The 16,313-nt window shown below is 41.9% G+C and overlaps 1 protein-coding gene across 1 annotated transcript in view; it reads left to right on the forward strand.

Moving 5' to 3' along the window:
- LOC145406075 (methyl farnesoate epoxidase-like) overlaps window positions 1-14,920 on the forward strand; it is a 66,760-nt gene extending 51,840 nt beyond the window's left edge. Inside the window, exons 7-11 of the mRNA XM_080277260.1 lie at window positions 1-62; window positions 4,237-4,304; window positions 4,749-4,848; window positions 5,930-6,089; window positions 14,739-14,920. The exon at window positions 1-62 is cut by the window's left edge and continues 51 nt beyond it. Coding sequence (XP_080133386.1) covers window positions 1-62; window positions 4,237-4,304; window positions 4,749-4,848; window positions 5,930-6,089; window positions 14,739-14,920 — 572 coding nt within the window. The remainder of the gene's footprint in view (window positions 63-4,236; window positions 4,305-4,748; window positions 4,849-5,929; window positions 6,090-14,738) is intronic.
- The last annotated feature ends 1,393 nt before the right edge of the window (window positions 14,921-16,313 follow it).

A 16,313-nucleotide genomic window follows, 5' to 3' on the forward strand; every position in this document is an offset into this window, starting at 1 on the left:
CAGGATCAGCCACCGTGTCCTTCGCCATACTGCTGGTCATCCTCCACCCACACGTCGCTCAGGTAACGCACACTTCACTTTACCTCTTAGGCCTTTGCTTTTTCCCTTTATGCCGTTATATAAATCACATCGTAGGTTTTGTACTCTTTCACATCGATTTATTTATCACAAGTCAACATTCTTTTGTACAGTATGTTAATAGTAGGAGAAGGGAGGTTAAGAGACTGGTGAAGGAGAGTAAGAAGAAAGTGGATGAAGAGTTTGGGAGGAATCTGAGTGTGAAATGGAGGGAGAGTAAGAAATTGTTTTGGAAGGAGGTAAAGAAAGTAAGGCAGTGTGAAAGGGGAAATAGTAGGGGAGTGAAAGATAGGAATAATAGATTGTTAGTGGAGAAGAGAGAGAAAGTGAGGAGATGGAAGGAGCACTTTGAGGATTTGTTGAATGTAGAGAGTGAGAGCAGTGTGAGTATAAGTGGTTGGGGAATGGCTGGGAGAAGAAGAGATAAGAGGAGGGAGGGAGAGATCAGTAGGGTGGAAGTAGTGGAAGCGATGAAGAAGATTAAGCTGGGAAAGGCCCCAGGAATTGATGGAGTGTGTGATGAAATGCTTAGGTATGGGGGTGAGATTGTTGTGGAGTGGATATGGAAGTTGTGTAGATTGGCTTGGGAAGAGGGAAGGGTTCCAGAGGACTGGAAATCAGGTATAATTGTTCCTCTGTACAAAGGAAAAGGGGAGAGAGAAGTATGTGGTAACCATAGGGGTATTTGCCTTCTTAGTGTGACTGGTAAAATATATGGTAGAATACTCATTGATAGGGTTAGGCATATGACAGAGGAGCTAGTTGGAGAAGAACAAGGGGGATTTAGGAAGGGAAAAGGGTGTGTAGATCAGATATTTGTTCTAAGATGTTTAGTGGAGAAGTATCTAGAGAAGGGAAGGAAAGTGTATGCTGCCTTCATGGACTTGGAGAAAGCTTATGACAGAATAGATAGGCAAGGTATGTGGAAGGTATTAAGAATATATGGAGTGGAGGGGAAATTGTTGAGTGCTGTGAAGAGTATGTACGAGGGAGCTAGGGCTACGGTGCAAGTGGATGGTGAGCTGAGTAAGTTCTTTGATCTCAATGTGGGACTGAAACAGGGGTGTGTGATGTCTCCATGGCTGTTTAATATATATATGGATGGGGTTGTAAAGGAGGTGCAAGGTAGGGCAGTGGCTGTGGGGCTGGCCCTAATGAATGAGTGTGAGATTTGGAAGCTTCCTGTGTTGCTGTTTGCTGATGATACAGTATTGTTGAGTGAAGATGAATGGGAGTTGCAAGGTTTGGTGAATGAATTTGGGACAGTGTGTAGGAGGAGGAAGCTGAAAGTTAATGTAAACAAAAGTAAAGTTATGGTGTTTGAGAGGAATGAAGTCACAGAGTGTGCAGTGAGGTTGGATGGTGAGGATATGGAGAATGTGAGTGCATTCAAGTACTTGGGTAGTGTGATGAGTAAGGATGGAACTTTGGGAGATGAAGTACGTGAAAGGGTACAGAAGGGAAGGAAGGTTGTTGGTACACTGAAAGCAGTGATGAGAAATAGGGAGGTGAGTCTGGAAGTTAAGAAGTCACTGCATGATGATATTGTGATCCCTACCCTGACGTATGGAAGCGAGGCGTGGACCTTGCAAGAGGGGAACAAGTCAAGAGTGAGAGCAGTGGAAATGAGTTACTTGAGAGGAGCATGTGGAGTGACGTGGAGGGACAGGTTGACGAATGAAGAAGTGAAGGAGCGTTGTGGGGTAGATGTGGATGTGGTTGAGAAGATTAGGAGAAATACACTGAGGTGGTTTGGACATGTGGAGAGAATGGAGAATGAAAGACTGACTAAGAGGGTGTATGTAGGTGAGGTGGAGGGAGGGAGAGGGAGGGGTAGATCAAGGATGAGGTGGAGGGATGAAGTTGATAGGTATATGAGGGAGGGGGGGTGAGTTGGGGGGAGGGTAAGCAAATGGTGGGTGACAGAGTGACTTGGAGGCGTTTTGTCTGCGGCCACCCTTTGCGGGATTAGGGCGTCGGGCTATAGATAGATAGATAGATAGTTAATAGTAATGTTTCAACAGCGGCATAGTTTGCATTAGTAACCTGTAAGAAAATACTGAGGTGTAAAATGCAGAATAAATCGCTCATGAAGAAGTGTGAACGAAGACATCGAAACGAACTAGAAAAACGGGGTAACGCACAGGTCCTTTTTTATTTTTATTTTTTATTTTTTAATCTCCCGAGTTCTGTGATGTGTCATTCATTTGATTCTCGCCACCACTAGACTTCTTTAGAATATATCTTTAGTAGTGAATGGGTTAATTAAGTCTGTGGCTAAACTTGCAAGATCGGAAAGTCTCTCCCAAGCTGAACACAACAGTCTACAGGTACTCAGACGAAATTGAAAAGTACGTCATCAGAGTGAGGTGGCTAACATGGCTGAAATACACTTCCTTTTGTAGCCTGTTATCAGTATTTCAGTGGAAGAATAAGAGAATAATATGGCTCTACATCTTACCCATAGCACTTCTTCGTGATTTTCATTATATACTACTGTTAATCTCTTGCTGCAGCTCAACATTCAAGATGAGATGTCAGTTTTAGCCCAAATTATAGTAACCAGAGTAAAATGTTATTATTATTATTATTTTAAGCAATACACGTTGGCCCGTATTCTCAGCTTACGAGGGTTTCTAGCACCTCTCCATTAGCCATATACTGTATTTTGTTTACTGTGGCTTGGTCTTCTCATGTATGTTCTTAATGTTACCTCTTCTTCACTGTTCATGTTGTTGACTGTACCTTCGTATTGCGGTGTGTTTTTATGTTATCTCTCCTTTAACGATATACTGTATTTTGTTTACTTTGGCTTTGTTTTGTATGTTCTTTATATTACCTTTTCCTTACCGTTATATTTTGTTAACTGCACTTTCCTATTCTCGTGTGTTATTAATGCAACTCTCCCTTATCGATATACTTTGTTCACTATGCCTTGGTATTCTCGTGTATGTTTTTGATGCTATTTTAGTACCGGCTTAGATTACTTAACAATATACTAAGAGAATAAACACATGCCATAAGCAGAGATAAACAGGGACAGAAATGGTCCCGTGGGTCTCTTTAACCGACGAGAAAACGGCCTGGTGCAGGAGATAACGTTCCCTTTCCTTTTTTTTTTTTTTTCTTCTCTCTCTCTCTCTCTCTCTCTCTCTCTCTCTCTCTCTCTCTCTCTCTCGACCTTACTGCTGTTCCTTCCACAGTCGCCAAGTCAGCAAAAGACCCTCCCTGTCCATCTCTTAAACTTCAGCTCAAGGACTTTATTCTGTTTAACTGTATTCTTACTCTCAGTATATGATTTTATTCAGCTTAGCTCCTTCATTACGATGATGTACTTATAGTGTTTTCTTGCTAATTCCAGATGATTTCATTCAGCTGAGTGTTGATTTATTGTAATGAAGGGGTGTATGAAAGCTGTATATAGCCTCATCAGTTTCAGTCTCTCCAGATTGAATAAAATCATCTGAAACTACCTTAACAAATACACCGGTGGAATGAACCGGTTAATCCTTTCATTACGATTATTATTTTTTCCTACACTTTCACTCCTGCTAAACACCAGACGATTTCATTCAGTTTAGACGAGACTTTCCCTTAATACTTTCCCTTAATTAAGGTTCGGAAAATACAATACGATGAGAGAAGATGTCTTCAGATTATAAATCTACGCCGTGGAGACAAGTTTATGGAAAACTCTGTTAATTAATCTCTTCATTACGATGGCGTCTTGCATATACTATTAGAGCCACCTCCAGACGAATTTACTCAGCTCAAGAGTAACTATTAGATGTAGTCTCCATTAACAGAGATAAACGTGTATGTTACGTCCGAGAAATGCATTTCGTAAAAAAGAAAAAAATACAAAATATTTTGTAACGGCAAATAATCACATAATTGCCACAGTCAAGCTTTTTTAAATTAGCAAAGCTGATTTCATTAAATTAGCAGTATCTTTTGCTGACCCAGAAATGGCAACATTCTTTGGTACATCAAACAAATTTGGCTAAACCAACTTTTTTTTTTTTTTTCTGTGTGCACCTTCAGTAAAAGAGGCCTGCCCTAAGCTGAGTAAAACCGTCTGGAAGCAATAGGAATATACACAGTATACGTAATGTGAATATGGGTATTAATTAAGGTGGTATATGATTATTTCTCCAGGCCATCTGTCGGGAGCTGGACGAGGTGGTGGGCCGCGACAAACTGCCTTCCATAGACGACAGGCACAAGTAAGGCACCGACGGCTTCATTTATTGTCATCAACCCTTAAATCACGGCTTGAACGCGTATAACAGCTGCCCGTCCATGCCCATCTTGTGCAGCTCGACCATATAACAGCCTTCGTATATTATTCATATTTTATTAGAGACTATGTTATTCAGCTGAAGGTGTTAATCGTAATGAAGTGCTAACACTGAATCAGGCTTCGATACAGTTCTGTGATTTCTGACAGGTGTTAGAAATTACTGGTCCAGTGTTAACTGTTATAGGTAATAACAAGTAAGCTAATTACTGTTGACAGTCGAGGAGGCAATGAATATAAATAATTCATCACAGGTCGTTCTAATATATCTATCTATCTATCTATATATATATATATATATATATATAATAATAATAATAATAATAATAACTTGAGAAGCTTCGTTGAGTTTGATGTGTTCATGTTGCAGGCTGGTGTATACGGATGCCACGCTGACGGAGGTGTTTAGGTTCAGAGGTGCAGCCCCCTTCACCGTACCACACAAGGCAATGACTGACACCACACTGCAGGTTAGGTGCCACCCAACTACACTACTACCACTACCACATTAAACCACCACACCACCACCACATCACATCACCGCGCCACCATCACTGAACCACCACCACCACATCACCACCACTACAGTACAGGTTCAGAGGTGCAGTTCCCTTCACGCTACACTACGACACCAGGCATTGTTTGTTACTACAAGTTAGTCCCCTCCCCCCTCCTATAACACTAATGATTTCACACCACTACCACTACACTGTCATTATCACCATCATTGCCACTATCACCATCACAGCCACTATTACCACCACTATCACCACACTGCCACATCATTACCTCCTCGTCACACCACATCACAGTACTACCATTCCGCGATGCACGTGACACCACCACCATCACCACAGCACCCCCGCTCCACGATGCACATTACACCACCACCATACCTAACACTAAAATATATGGCAATTTTGACCTACTAAAATTTGGTAAGCTTGTCCTCCTTTGTTGTGGTAATCTTGAGTTCTACATTAATTAAAGAAAAGAAAAGGCCTTCCCTTACTGAAGTACTCTCTTCTGCGTTACTAAAGTCCTGTGTTCTGTCTTACCAAAGTACTTTGCTCTGCCATACTGAAGCACCGTGATCTACTTTACAAAAATGGTCAGTTCTGCAGAGTAAGAATATGATGTTCTACCATACTAAGCACTGTGATCTGCCCTGCTAGAATATTATGTTCTATCAAATTTAATACTGTGTTCTACCCTGTTAGAATAATATGATCTTTCTTATTAAATACTGTATTTTGCCCTACTAGAATACCATGTTTTGTTACTAAACTCTGTACTGTGTTCTGTCCTGCAAGCAAATTATTTCCTTTACTAAAATACTGTGTTTTTGCCCTGCTGGAATATTGTTTAATATTGTTTCTTTCTTTACTAAACTACTGTATTCTGCCCTGCTAGAATATTATCTTATATTACTAAGTAGTATGATCTGCCCTGCAAAAATATTATCATCTACGTTAATAAAATACTGAATTTTGTCTTTCCTTACTATAATACCATGTTATAGATTACTAAAATAGTGTGTTGTACCGTCAGGGGCACCGCATCCCCGCTGGCACTATGGTGATGAACAACCTGTACAGCGTGCATATGGACCCTCACTACTGGGGGGATCCGTTCAACTTTAGGCCTGAGAGATTTATCAACACAGATGGTTCCCTGAGGAAGGATGAGAGGCTTATTCCGTTTGGCAAAGGTAAGGTGGACTTCTCAATTCATTATGCATAATGTTTTCATATTCCTTTCAGCTTAATATTAAAACTTCCCATATCCATGTGGGAAGTTTAAACATTCTTGTCAATATTATCATTATTCTTACATATTTCAAAATTGCTCACTCTCATCTTAAATGTCGGGACCAAATGCCCAGCCCCTGGCTCCTACGCTCCTCATGAGGCAATGTAGGATTGGATGATGGATGGATGGATGGATGGATGGATGGATGGCTATATTTCAAAGGCTATATGGCTTAGAGCCTTCAAACTTGGTCAACTTAGTCGGTCAGGTCTCCGTTTCTTTTGGTCAAATGTGGTGGCAATCCGTCAACTGGATCTCCACATATTATCCGGAGCACAGAAACGTGAGTCAGCCATGTTATCTCAAGAACCGCTTAACCTAGAAAGCCGAAATTATACTACAATATATCCTTAAGGCGGACGCAATGTGGAAAGGAGTATGGTTCCAACTGGTTGATTTTTCTCTGGATAGCCTGGAATAAAAAATTAAGGACTCTTCCAGATATTCCTGATATCATCTAATTTTCCTTGAAGGATTAAAGTTAGAGCCACCAAACTTGTTGGATTTATAGACTGTTATGACCCCCGGTGACATGCACAGGCTCAGTGACCTTGACCTCAAGGTCCCTTTATAGCTCAGCTTCTAGGAGGCAGTTGCTGTGGGAAATTTTTCTTTGTCAAAATTGTCCTTGGACAGTTTCCCGGTGTTCTAGTTATTATTATTATTATTATTATTATTATTATTGCTGTCGCTGTTATTATTATTATTAATTTTTATTCTTAATATTCTTATTTTTATTTTTATTATTCGTCGTATCGATCACATCGTTTATAAAGGCCCCGACATACTAGAATGCATCTGTCTTGGTCACCTAATGGCAGCTTTCCACGCTGCACGATCTCTGGCAGCCTAACTATTCAGTCCTTTATCCCTGAGGTCACACTTTATAATCTCATCCTAGGTCTTTTTCGGTCCGCCCTTCGCATCCCTACCCCAGACGTTCACACCTCTCACTCTCTGCATCCAATTTTCATCCTCCATCCTATCCACATGCCCAAAGCATCGCAGTCTACTTCTGCTCATCACAACACCGATACACTCCAGTCCTATCCTTCCTCTTAGCTCTTCAGTTGTAAACCTAGCTCCTCAGGCCTCGCATTCAAAGATGCACTACACATCCACCTAATCATTGTTATTGCTGTATGTTAGAGTTTACGATTATCCACTTCCTTTACTGCCCAGGTCTCAGTACCAAGCAGCATTAAACTCCTAACTCAAGCTGCATACAAAGATCCCTTAGCACGGGGGGAGAGGTCTCTCAGTGTCAGGAGAGGCAACAGCTCCCTGAACTTCCTCCAGCCACTCCTCACTCTAGTCCCACCTTCAGTACAAAACATGTCTCCCAGGTAACAGACCTATTCTTCCACACGCTCAAGAGACTCATCAGCAAGATCAGTCCTTTCACACCTGACACTCTCCACATGCTATCCTTGAGACACTGTACACACAAAATCAGCATTATCTCGCAGTTTGACTCTAATACCACTACATCTCTTACGTGCACACTTATTACAAATATTGCACAAGATGGAATTACTTCTCGCGCCCTTATGGCAAACCGCACACTGTCACTTCTACTTCGATATTACCACCACCAGCCTTAGATACTATTTTTTTTTTTAATCCGCATTTACTCTCAAGCCCTTATGCTTCATACTATCTCTCCACTTCCTAAATCTTTCTTCCGCCCCCCTTTCATTCTTTGGAATCAACACCAAGTCATCAGCATACAACATCTCCCGTGGGAGTCCATTTCTGAAGTAATGTGAGAGAGCATTAAATATCATGACAAACAATAAGGGACCAAGACTGACCCCTGATGCACGTCAAGATTCACGGAAAACTCATCTTTCAAATATTCATTTGCTCTCACCTGGGTGCGAGCATCCACATACATAGGCACAATCACTCTAGTCAGCCACTCTTCGATCCCTGGCTTTCTCATTGCTCACTTCATCAACTCCCTAGGGACTATGTCAAAGGCCTTCTCCAAAGCAACAGAAACAAAGTACAAGTCCCCTTTCTTTCCTGTTATTTTTTTTTCCCTCTGGAGCGTTCTAACAATGAATATGGCATCAGAGGTCCCTTTGTCTGGCATAAACCCGAACTGCACCTCATCCGTATTCACTCTTTCCCTAATCATACCTTCTAGGACTTTCTCCATTACCTTCGTTATCTGGTCCAAAAGTTTTATGCCTATATAATTTCTTCCTTCCAGGGCATCACCCTTCCCCTTGGACACATTTACAGTCACACTCTTCAGCCAGTCATCTGTGACAACACATTCATATGTAAATCGATTTATCAAATCAATAACTAAACCCACTCCTGTATTTCCTGAGGCCTTCAGCATTTCAGTTGCATCCTGCCAAATGCCCTGGCCACAGTAGCAGTATCAATCCGAGGCGAAGAGACATAAACACTGGATCTGCTGACTCCAAGCTTCCCTGTTCCAGTCAAACTCCTCATTCAGCAACCGCTTATAATAGGCGCCTTTAATATTCTTACTGTTCGCCACTACGTTTCCTTCATCATTCTTCACATACTGCTCATCTATGATATCCCTGTTCTCACTCTTCATCTGATTTGTCTCGTTTAAGATAATTTTCTTCCGTTCAATGCTATTTAGGTTATCTAATAAAAGATTCTGAGACCCAGATTTTGTCCTGTAAACCTCCTTTCTTATTGTACGCTTGGCAGCCAAGTATGTTCTTTGTTACCACACTTTTTGCATTCACGGAAAAGCCTCCTTTTCTCATTAACTGCGGCTTCTACACCCTCATCCCACCACTATGTTATTTTGTCTTGGGGGGTCCCATATCCACCCACAGACTGAATCAGTAACTCTCAGGAGATTGTTCTTGAGAGGTCTGTACTGTTCATTAACATTTCTATCAACGGCGCTCTGTTCAGCCACAATTGTACTCATCTCGCTATAGAAGGCATCCCTTATTGTTTGGTTTTCAACTTCCATATTCTCCTTCTAGGTGTATAGATCCTCTTCTTCACCACACACTCCTGAAACACCATGTCACAAATCAGAAGTTTGTATTGCTGCGCACACTCTTTGTTCCATATAACATTTATATCTCACACTAACCTCCTCTCAGCCCTCCTGACCAGGAAATAGTCAATCTTGCTACAATTTCTCCCAGACTCGTATGTGCTCAACCTACTGTCTCTTTCTCTGAAGTGCATGTTGCTCAGACACATGTTTATTGCCTCTCCAAAATCAAGTATCCTTTCCCCTTCCACATTCCTCGTACCATATGTGCATCTCCCATGTACCTTTTCATATCCTTGAGCTGCTTGACCCGCATGAGGAGTCCTCTTCCAAAATTACAGTCTCATCATCCCCCATACCACTTACCACACGTGTTAAGTCATCCCAGAATCTATCTTTTCGTGCATCATCCAAGCCAGGCTGTGGAGCATACACCAATGGGATCGTGAGCTTACCGAGCAAAATTTTCACAGCTATAATTCTTTCATTCACTTTCATTACATTCATGACATACTCCACCCATTATTTTCTTAACCAGCACACCCACACCACAATATCCACCAACACTTCCCTAACAAAATAGCTTGTACCTACAATCCCTCCCAGCAGTCATTCTGGTTGATCCTACCTTATACCTGACTTTCTGGACACAACCAACATCCACCTGCCTCGCACTCTTGGTCTCATTTACTTCCCCCTCTCTACCCTTCAAAACTCACATTCCATGATGCTACTCGAAACCCCTTGGATGATTTATTTTCCTCGGGTTTGCTTACCTTTTTCTTATTTTTTGTCATGTTGGTAAAATGAAATAAAGGGAGAGACATACCACAGGCCCCGCTCACACGCACAGTCCCAAATCCAGACATGGGACCTGGGACCCATAGTCCACCAGCAGTGACCAGTGGCTGTGGCAGTGGCCTCGGGGCACCCTGTCAGTACAGCTACATGGACACCTTCCAGGCACGCTTTGGCACTGTAACTGCCTCGCCATTATACACCAACTGATAGGGCAGCCTCCAGGGGCGGTACTCCTGGGTTCGAATCCTTCTTTCTTGGGTGGACCTGGCACAGATCCGAGCCCCATTCCATCCCGGTCCCCAAAACTTTGCCGGCAGAGCTCACGCCAAGCCTCCCCTCAGGTTCTCCATAAGGTAGTGGGGACAAAGATTTCTGGCCGCATGCCCTTGCTGACATCAATCCCTGTAACATAGCGGTGTACGTTGTGTGGTATTTAAAGCCCATGTAGAGTAGTGCATGAGATAGTGAGAGAATAGTGTTTGTGAGAGAGTATGCTGGCCTACTCACTGTGTTAGTGTCACACTGAAAAGATCAGTAAAGTAGGATGGTCAGGATATCCTGATGGCTAGTGAAACAGGAGCTCCAGCTCTCCCTAGCACCAGCATTCCCGTATTATTATTATTACCTCCGCCAAGGAGGTTATGTTTTCACCCCTGTCCGTTTGTTTGCTGGTTGGTTGGTTGCTTTGTGAGCAACATTACACAAAAACTACAGAACGGATTTCCACGAAACTTGATATAAGAATGGGCCTTGGCCCAGAATAGACTCCTTTAAATTTTGGTGCTGATTCGGATAAAGGTGCGGATCCAGGATTTTTTTTTTTTCCTCACTTTCTTTAACATTGCAAGATAGGGCGTTTTTCGACATTTTCATAAATTTTTCAGTGAATATTGCATGGATGTTGAAAAAAAATCAGGCATAATTAGGATGCTGGTATCTACGCATGTGTACAGTATGGCGCGGATTCCTATAAAATTCGAGATCTAGCGGATTTAAGTATGCTTTTATAGGGGGTAGTCTTTTTCCAGCTGCATGTTGGGCCTTGGCGGAGGTATGCGCTCTACTGTGTGCCATTCTAGTTATTATTATTATTATTATTATTATTATTATTATTATTATTATTATTTATCATTATTATTATTGTTATTATATTATTATTATTATTATTATTATTATTATTATTATTATTTATTATCATTATTATTGTTATATTATTATTATTATTATTGCTATTATTATTATTATTATTATTATTATTATTATTACCATAGTATAAATATAGTCTCTATGCAGTTAAATTAAGGACGTGAGACAATTTAAAGTTGAGGGTCTACACGTAACCTACCTTAACCTCTTCATCATAAAGGTCGTCCCTGAGTTAAATAAAATCGGTTTGAAGATAGGAAGTAGATGTTAAAATTAGACATCGAATTGTAGGACTTGATATTTATATAGCTCAGATTATACCAGTACCTAAATTAGTACTGATTGCGAAGTGGAGCCAGGTTTCCGAAGGTTTGAATGATATATAAATCACTCCGTGGCCTATTTCAACAAGCATCATTGTATATTGTTCTGCTTCTTTGCATTGTCTTTGTTCCTGAACTGTACTTCACTACATCCCGTACACTGGAATTATGGTCAGAACGATGGTAATAATAACTTCTACTTTTGTGTTTTTTTCTTCTTTGTTTCTAGATCATACTTCAGACTTATTTCTGTAACTGGGAATTAAAGTTGGGATGATGTTGATGATAATTTTTATGATGTTGGTGATTATGATGATATCTATCTATCTATCTATCTATTGCCAGACGCCTCAGTCCCGTTTGGGGTGGCCACAAACAAATCGCCTCCAAGTCGCCCTGTCCCCCGCCATTTCACTGCCCTGCTCCCAACTCACACCCCCCTCTCTCATATACCTCTCCACCCCATCCCTCCATCTCATCCTCGGCCTCCCCCTCCCTCTTCCCCCCTCCACCTCACTCACATACACTCTCTTCGTCAGTCTTTCATCCTTCATCCTCTCCACATGGCCAAACCACCTCAGTGTGTTCCTCATAACGCTTCCTATCACATCCACATCCACACCACAACGCTCCTTTATATCCTCATTCGTCAGCCTGTCTCTCCACGTGACTCCACAGGCTCCTCTTAAATAACTCATTTCCACTGCTCTCACTCTTGACTTGTGTCCTTCCAACAATGTCCAAGCTTCACTTCCGTACGTTAGAGTTGGTATCACAATACTGTCATGTAGTAACTTCTTCACTTCCATGCTCACTTCCCTGTTTCTTATCACTGCTTTCAAAGAACCAGCAACCTTTCTTCCCTGCTGTACCTTTCAAGCACTTCACCCTCCAAACCTCCATCCTTACTCATCACACTACCCAAGTACTTAAACGTACTCACATTTTCCAATTCCTCACCATCCAACCTCGCTGTACATTCATTAACTTCACCTCTCTCAAAGACCATCACTTTACTCTTCCCTACATTCACCTTTAGATTCCGTTTCTTACACACTCTCTCAAACTCATCCACCAAGCCTTGCAGCTCCCCTTCGTCTTCACTCATTTGCATAAATATCACCCTATAATCCCTCTGTCAGATGAAGTATTTTGCATTTCATCACTCGTATAGCAAATACTCTTATTCCGCCCACGGGTGACTTTTCGAACTGGAAGAACTTGGTACAACCTTCATTAATTGTTTCATTACCTTGAGGTTATCCTAAACTAAAAAAAAAAAAAATCTGACCGTGGTAAAAATGAAATAAAATACATCAGAGCTGCAAAAGGGTTTACTGTTGACCTAGACTGCATAAATATAAGTTTCCGACATAGAAAGAGGGTAAATAGGGAATCCACCTCAACAGAACACATTGTCGGGGCCCGGTACCATCATCAGCTGAATAGTGAGATCATAAAACGTCAACACGACACGTTAGGATCTTATTGATGACGACTCTGTGATGAGCCACCGAAAATTAGTAAAAAATGTTCTCAGTGGAGTGGTTTCTTGTTCATCGTATTATTGTCCGAGGGAGAGCGAGGACAACTTACTTCAGCCGGAATTCACTTAAGAGTGTTAAGAAATGTTCAGCCTGGGGTGTAGAAAAGTATCCCTCTTCATTTGGGGAGATCTCTGTATGCTACTATTGTACAGGTTGGGGTGTAAAAAAGTATCCCTCACCATTTGCGGAGATCTCTGTGTGCTACTATTGTCATTTAGGGAGATCTCTGACAGCATTAATGTGTGAAATACAAGGAAAAAGACGTCCACACTGATGATGTGGAACGTGTTCGAGCTCGCCCGGTGCAAATGTTGACACATATTAGTAATATCGGTAGGGAGGCGGCTTGGGCAGGGAACAGTTTAAGGATTTGAATTTCTTAAAAATAACAGACTTTTCTGATCTACCAGATGACCCGCCGACATGTCATAAAAATACCCCTGCTAGTATCAGTACACCAGTCCTGTATGAGACTTTCCGACAAGAAGTAGCAGGGTTGGGTTAGTGGTTAGATAAAGCCTTCACTACTTCCTTCAGTACTTACAGGTTCTAAACTAAATAAAATCATTTAACTGTTTTAAAAATGGAGTAAAACAGACATCACATCAAAAGGCTCACCATCGACCTAGACTGCATAAATACAGGGTAGTCCATAGACTGCCCTTTCCAGTGTAATAATGTTGTGGGAAGGTCAGGTCTGCTTTTGTGAGGGGTGAAAGCATTTTGAATGTTTTATGAAATTTGTAATGAATCATGCAATCACAGAACGCACACAGGATGTAAAGATGCTAAAACTATGAAGCGTGAAAAGGGCTATGGGAAGTAGGAAATGATGCAGGTTAGGCAATTGGAACGCTAAATGAGTCGTCCCCACAACACAGGAGAATTGGGCTGCGTTATAAGTGGGTATTTTGATTAACTCTCCGTCTGTGTGTTGATATTCAGCTGGATGGATCCTGAAGGCGTGTTTTTTTCCCTTCAAGTACACTTAGTCATCCAGTCATACTGGCAACGTCGGAGCAAGTTCTGCAAGGATGACTCAGCAATGTCGTGCCATCGCTCAAGAATGGATGAAACAGTTTGGCTAATCAAACCAAATAATAATAAGAAAAGCGTGTTTTGACATTAAACCAACTTACACCTAACTACTTACACCTAACCTAATTTTAACCTATCATAATACCTAATTTTATTTGGAGGGATGACAAAGGTGCGACGTTGCCCAGTCTTTTTTCGATGCATTCGAGCTGACATTGCCAGTATGATTGGATGACTAATTATACCCGGGCGAAAAAAAAAAAAATGCGTCCCTGTGAGTCTTCGGCATGCATGATGTCATTCTTACTGTTCACAGCACTATGCAATGCTTCGAGGGGTCGTGGGCTGAGGAGGCTGTCTAATGCATCATCATTACCGATTCAATATGTATAGCCTACCACATGTTCTTCTTTCCGAGTCATATTTTTAACAGTTTGCATAAATTCACCTTCTATATATGCGAACATCTCTAGAAACCAAATTGTCCGTTTGTCACTCACGATTTTTGGATGATGAAACTGGAAAGGTGTGACTGCAGACATTTTAAATGTGGGAGCAGCGCTTTGAATTAGGTTGTCCATTCTTCTCTCAATAACGATTTCGAATGATAGGTACAAAGATGATATGCCCTGAAGGTCCCACATCTAGCAGTATTGTATTTATTAATCATTGGCTGTTCTGTTGTTCAGGTCGGCGGGTGTGTCCTGGCGAAGCGCTGGCCCGCATGACGTCGTTCTTGATCTTTACGTCACTGATGCAACACTTCACCTTCACCCTGGACCCCGCACTGCCCGTCACTGACACCGAGGGCAAGTCAGGCTTTACCCTTGGACCTCCGGAATTCACTGTCTTCGCTCAGCTCAGGTTCTAGTGGTCACACTCCCTATTAATCTTATACAGTTAGGCCAAGGTGTTAAGCACCCATGTTATACCCTTATCATACTGATCTGACTAGGAAGTAGTTGTTATTGTTGGTCAGTCTCAGGCTGAGTAGAACCATCAACTGCACGCAAGTAAAATCCCTCCAAGGACGTCCCATCCAGTAAACCGATATTTCCTTGGGGTTGACAGCGCCTCACCACAGCAAAACACAAAGGAAAGTGTGGAGGTTTGGTTCCTGGATGGAAGTCGCACTTGCTCTATTCATACGGTAAACAGGAGCACCATAGTAGGTTTCACTTCACCCCGTATTCTGGTTATGTGGTTACCACTACCGCTCAGCACTGGACATAATTTTCTGGGTTACAGGAAACCATTAGGCTTGCCATTCAGTGTACAGTCATCTGAAGGGGATGGAAGGTATTAAAACGTGACACGAGGGATAGGTAAAAGTAGGAAGAGAGGAGGGCTGACAAGGAAAGAAGACAGCACTACTGTATATCATGTGAGTGGATGATTGTCGCCACGAGTTACCACTGCACTAGGATGTAATGATAAACTGGAGACTGTCTTTCTCAGAATCTATATTCCCTCAATGTTTGCTAGATCCTCAACTCAACACATTAGCAGTGGTGAAGTGTGTGTGCATGACTGCATGACTGACAGAAGACAGAGCTGAAAGAAGGTTGTTTGGGAAGTAGGTGGGTGGTTATAGGATGCCCTGTAAAATGTTACTATGTTAATGTTATCCACTTTTATTTTCATCTTTAGACTCTGGGTATCTCACCTGGAAATGAAAATGTCCCGTTGGCCCTCCAAAGAAACGTCGTCTGTGGCACTTTGGAGCTGCGGATTGGGAGGCCCTCAGGTAGTACTTCTTTGATTTTCCCTGGAATGATTATTGCTTCCATGGCCGGGAGCCATCTGAGTGTGCCATGCGCATTACGGATGTTGTTCTATCGGGCATGGAGGCATACATTCCTTTCTCATATCCTCTAACTAATGAAAGAAAGCCTTGGTTTAATCACGCTTGTTCTAATGCTGTCCGCAACAAGCAGAGGGCCTATAAAAGGTATTGGAGCCAACCCAACCCTGATCACATCTTTTATACGTTTTTGCCCGGAATCGTGCTAAGTCTGTTCTTCGTTCTGCTAAAAATAATTTCATCCGTACTAAATGCTCTCAACTCTGCAACTCGAATTCTTCCCGCTCCTTCTGGCACCTTGCCAAAAACCTTTCTAACAACTTTACCTCATCATCTTTCCCTCCTCTTTTCTACTCTGATGGTTCTGTAACTATTTCTTTTACTGATAAAGCAGATCTCTTTGCTCAGACTTTCTCCTCCAATTCCACCTTAGATGATTCCGGTGCTGTTCCTCCATCAT

This window comes from Coenobita brevimanus, chromosome 69, assembly GCF_032717465.1.
Source record: "Coenobita brevimanus isolate Jiangsu-jjx chromosome 69, ASM3271746v2, whole genome shotgun sequence".
Taxonomy (NCBI): Eukaryota; Metazoa; Arthropoda; class Malacostraca; order Decapoda; family Coenobitidae; genus Coenobita; species Coenobita brevimanus.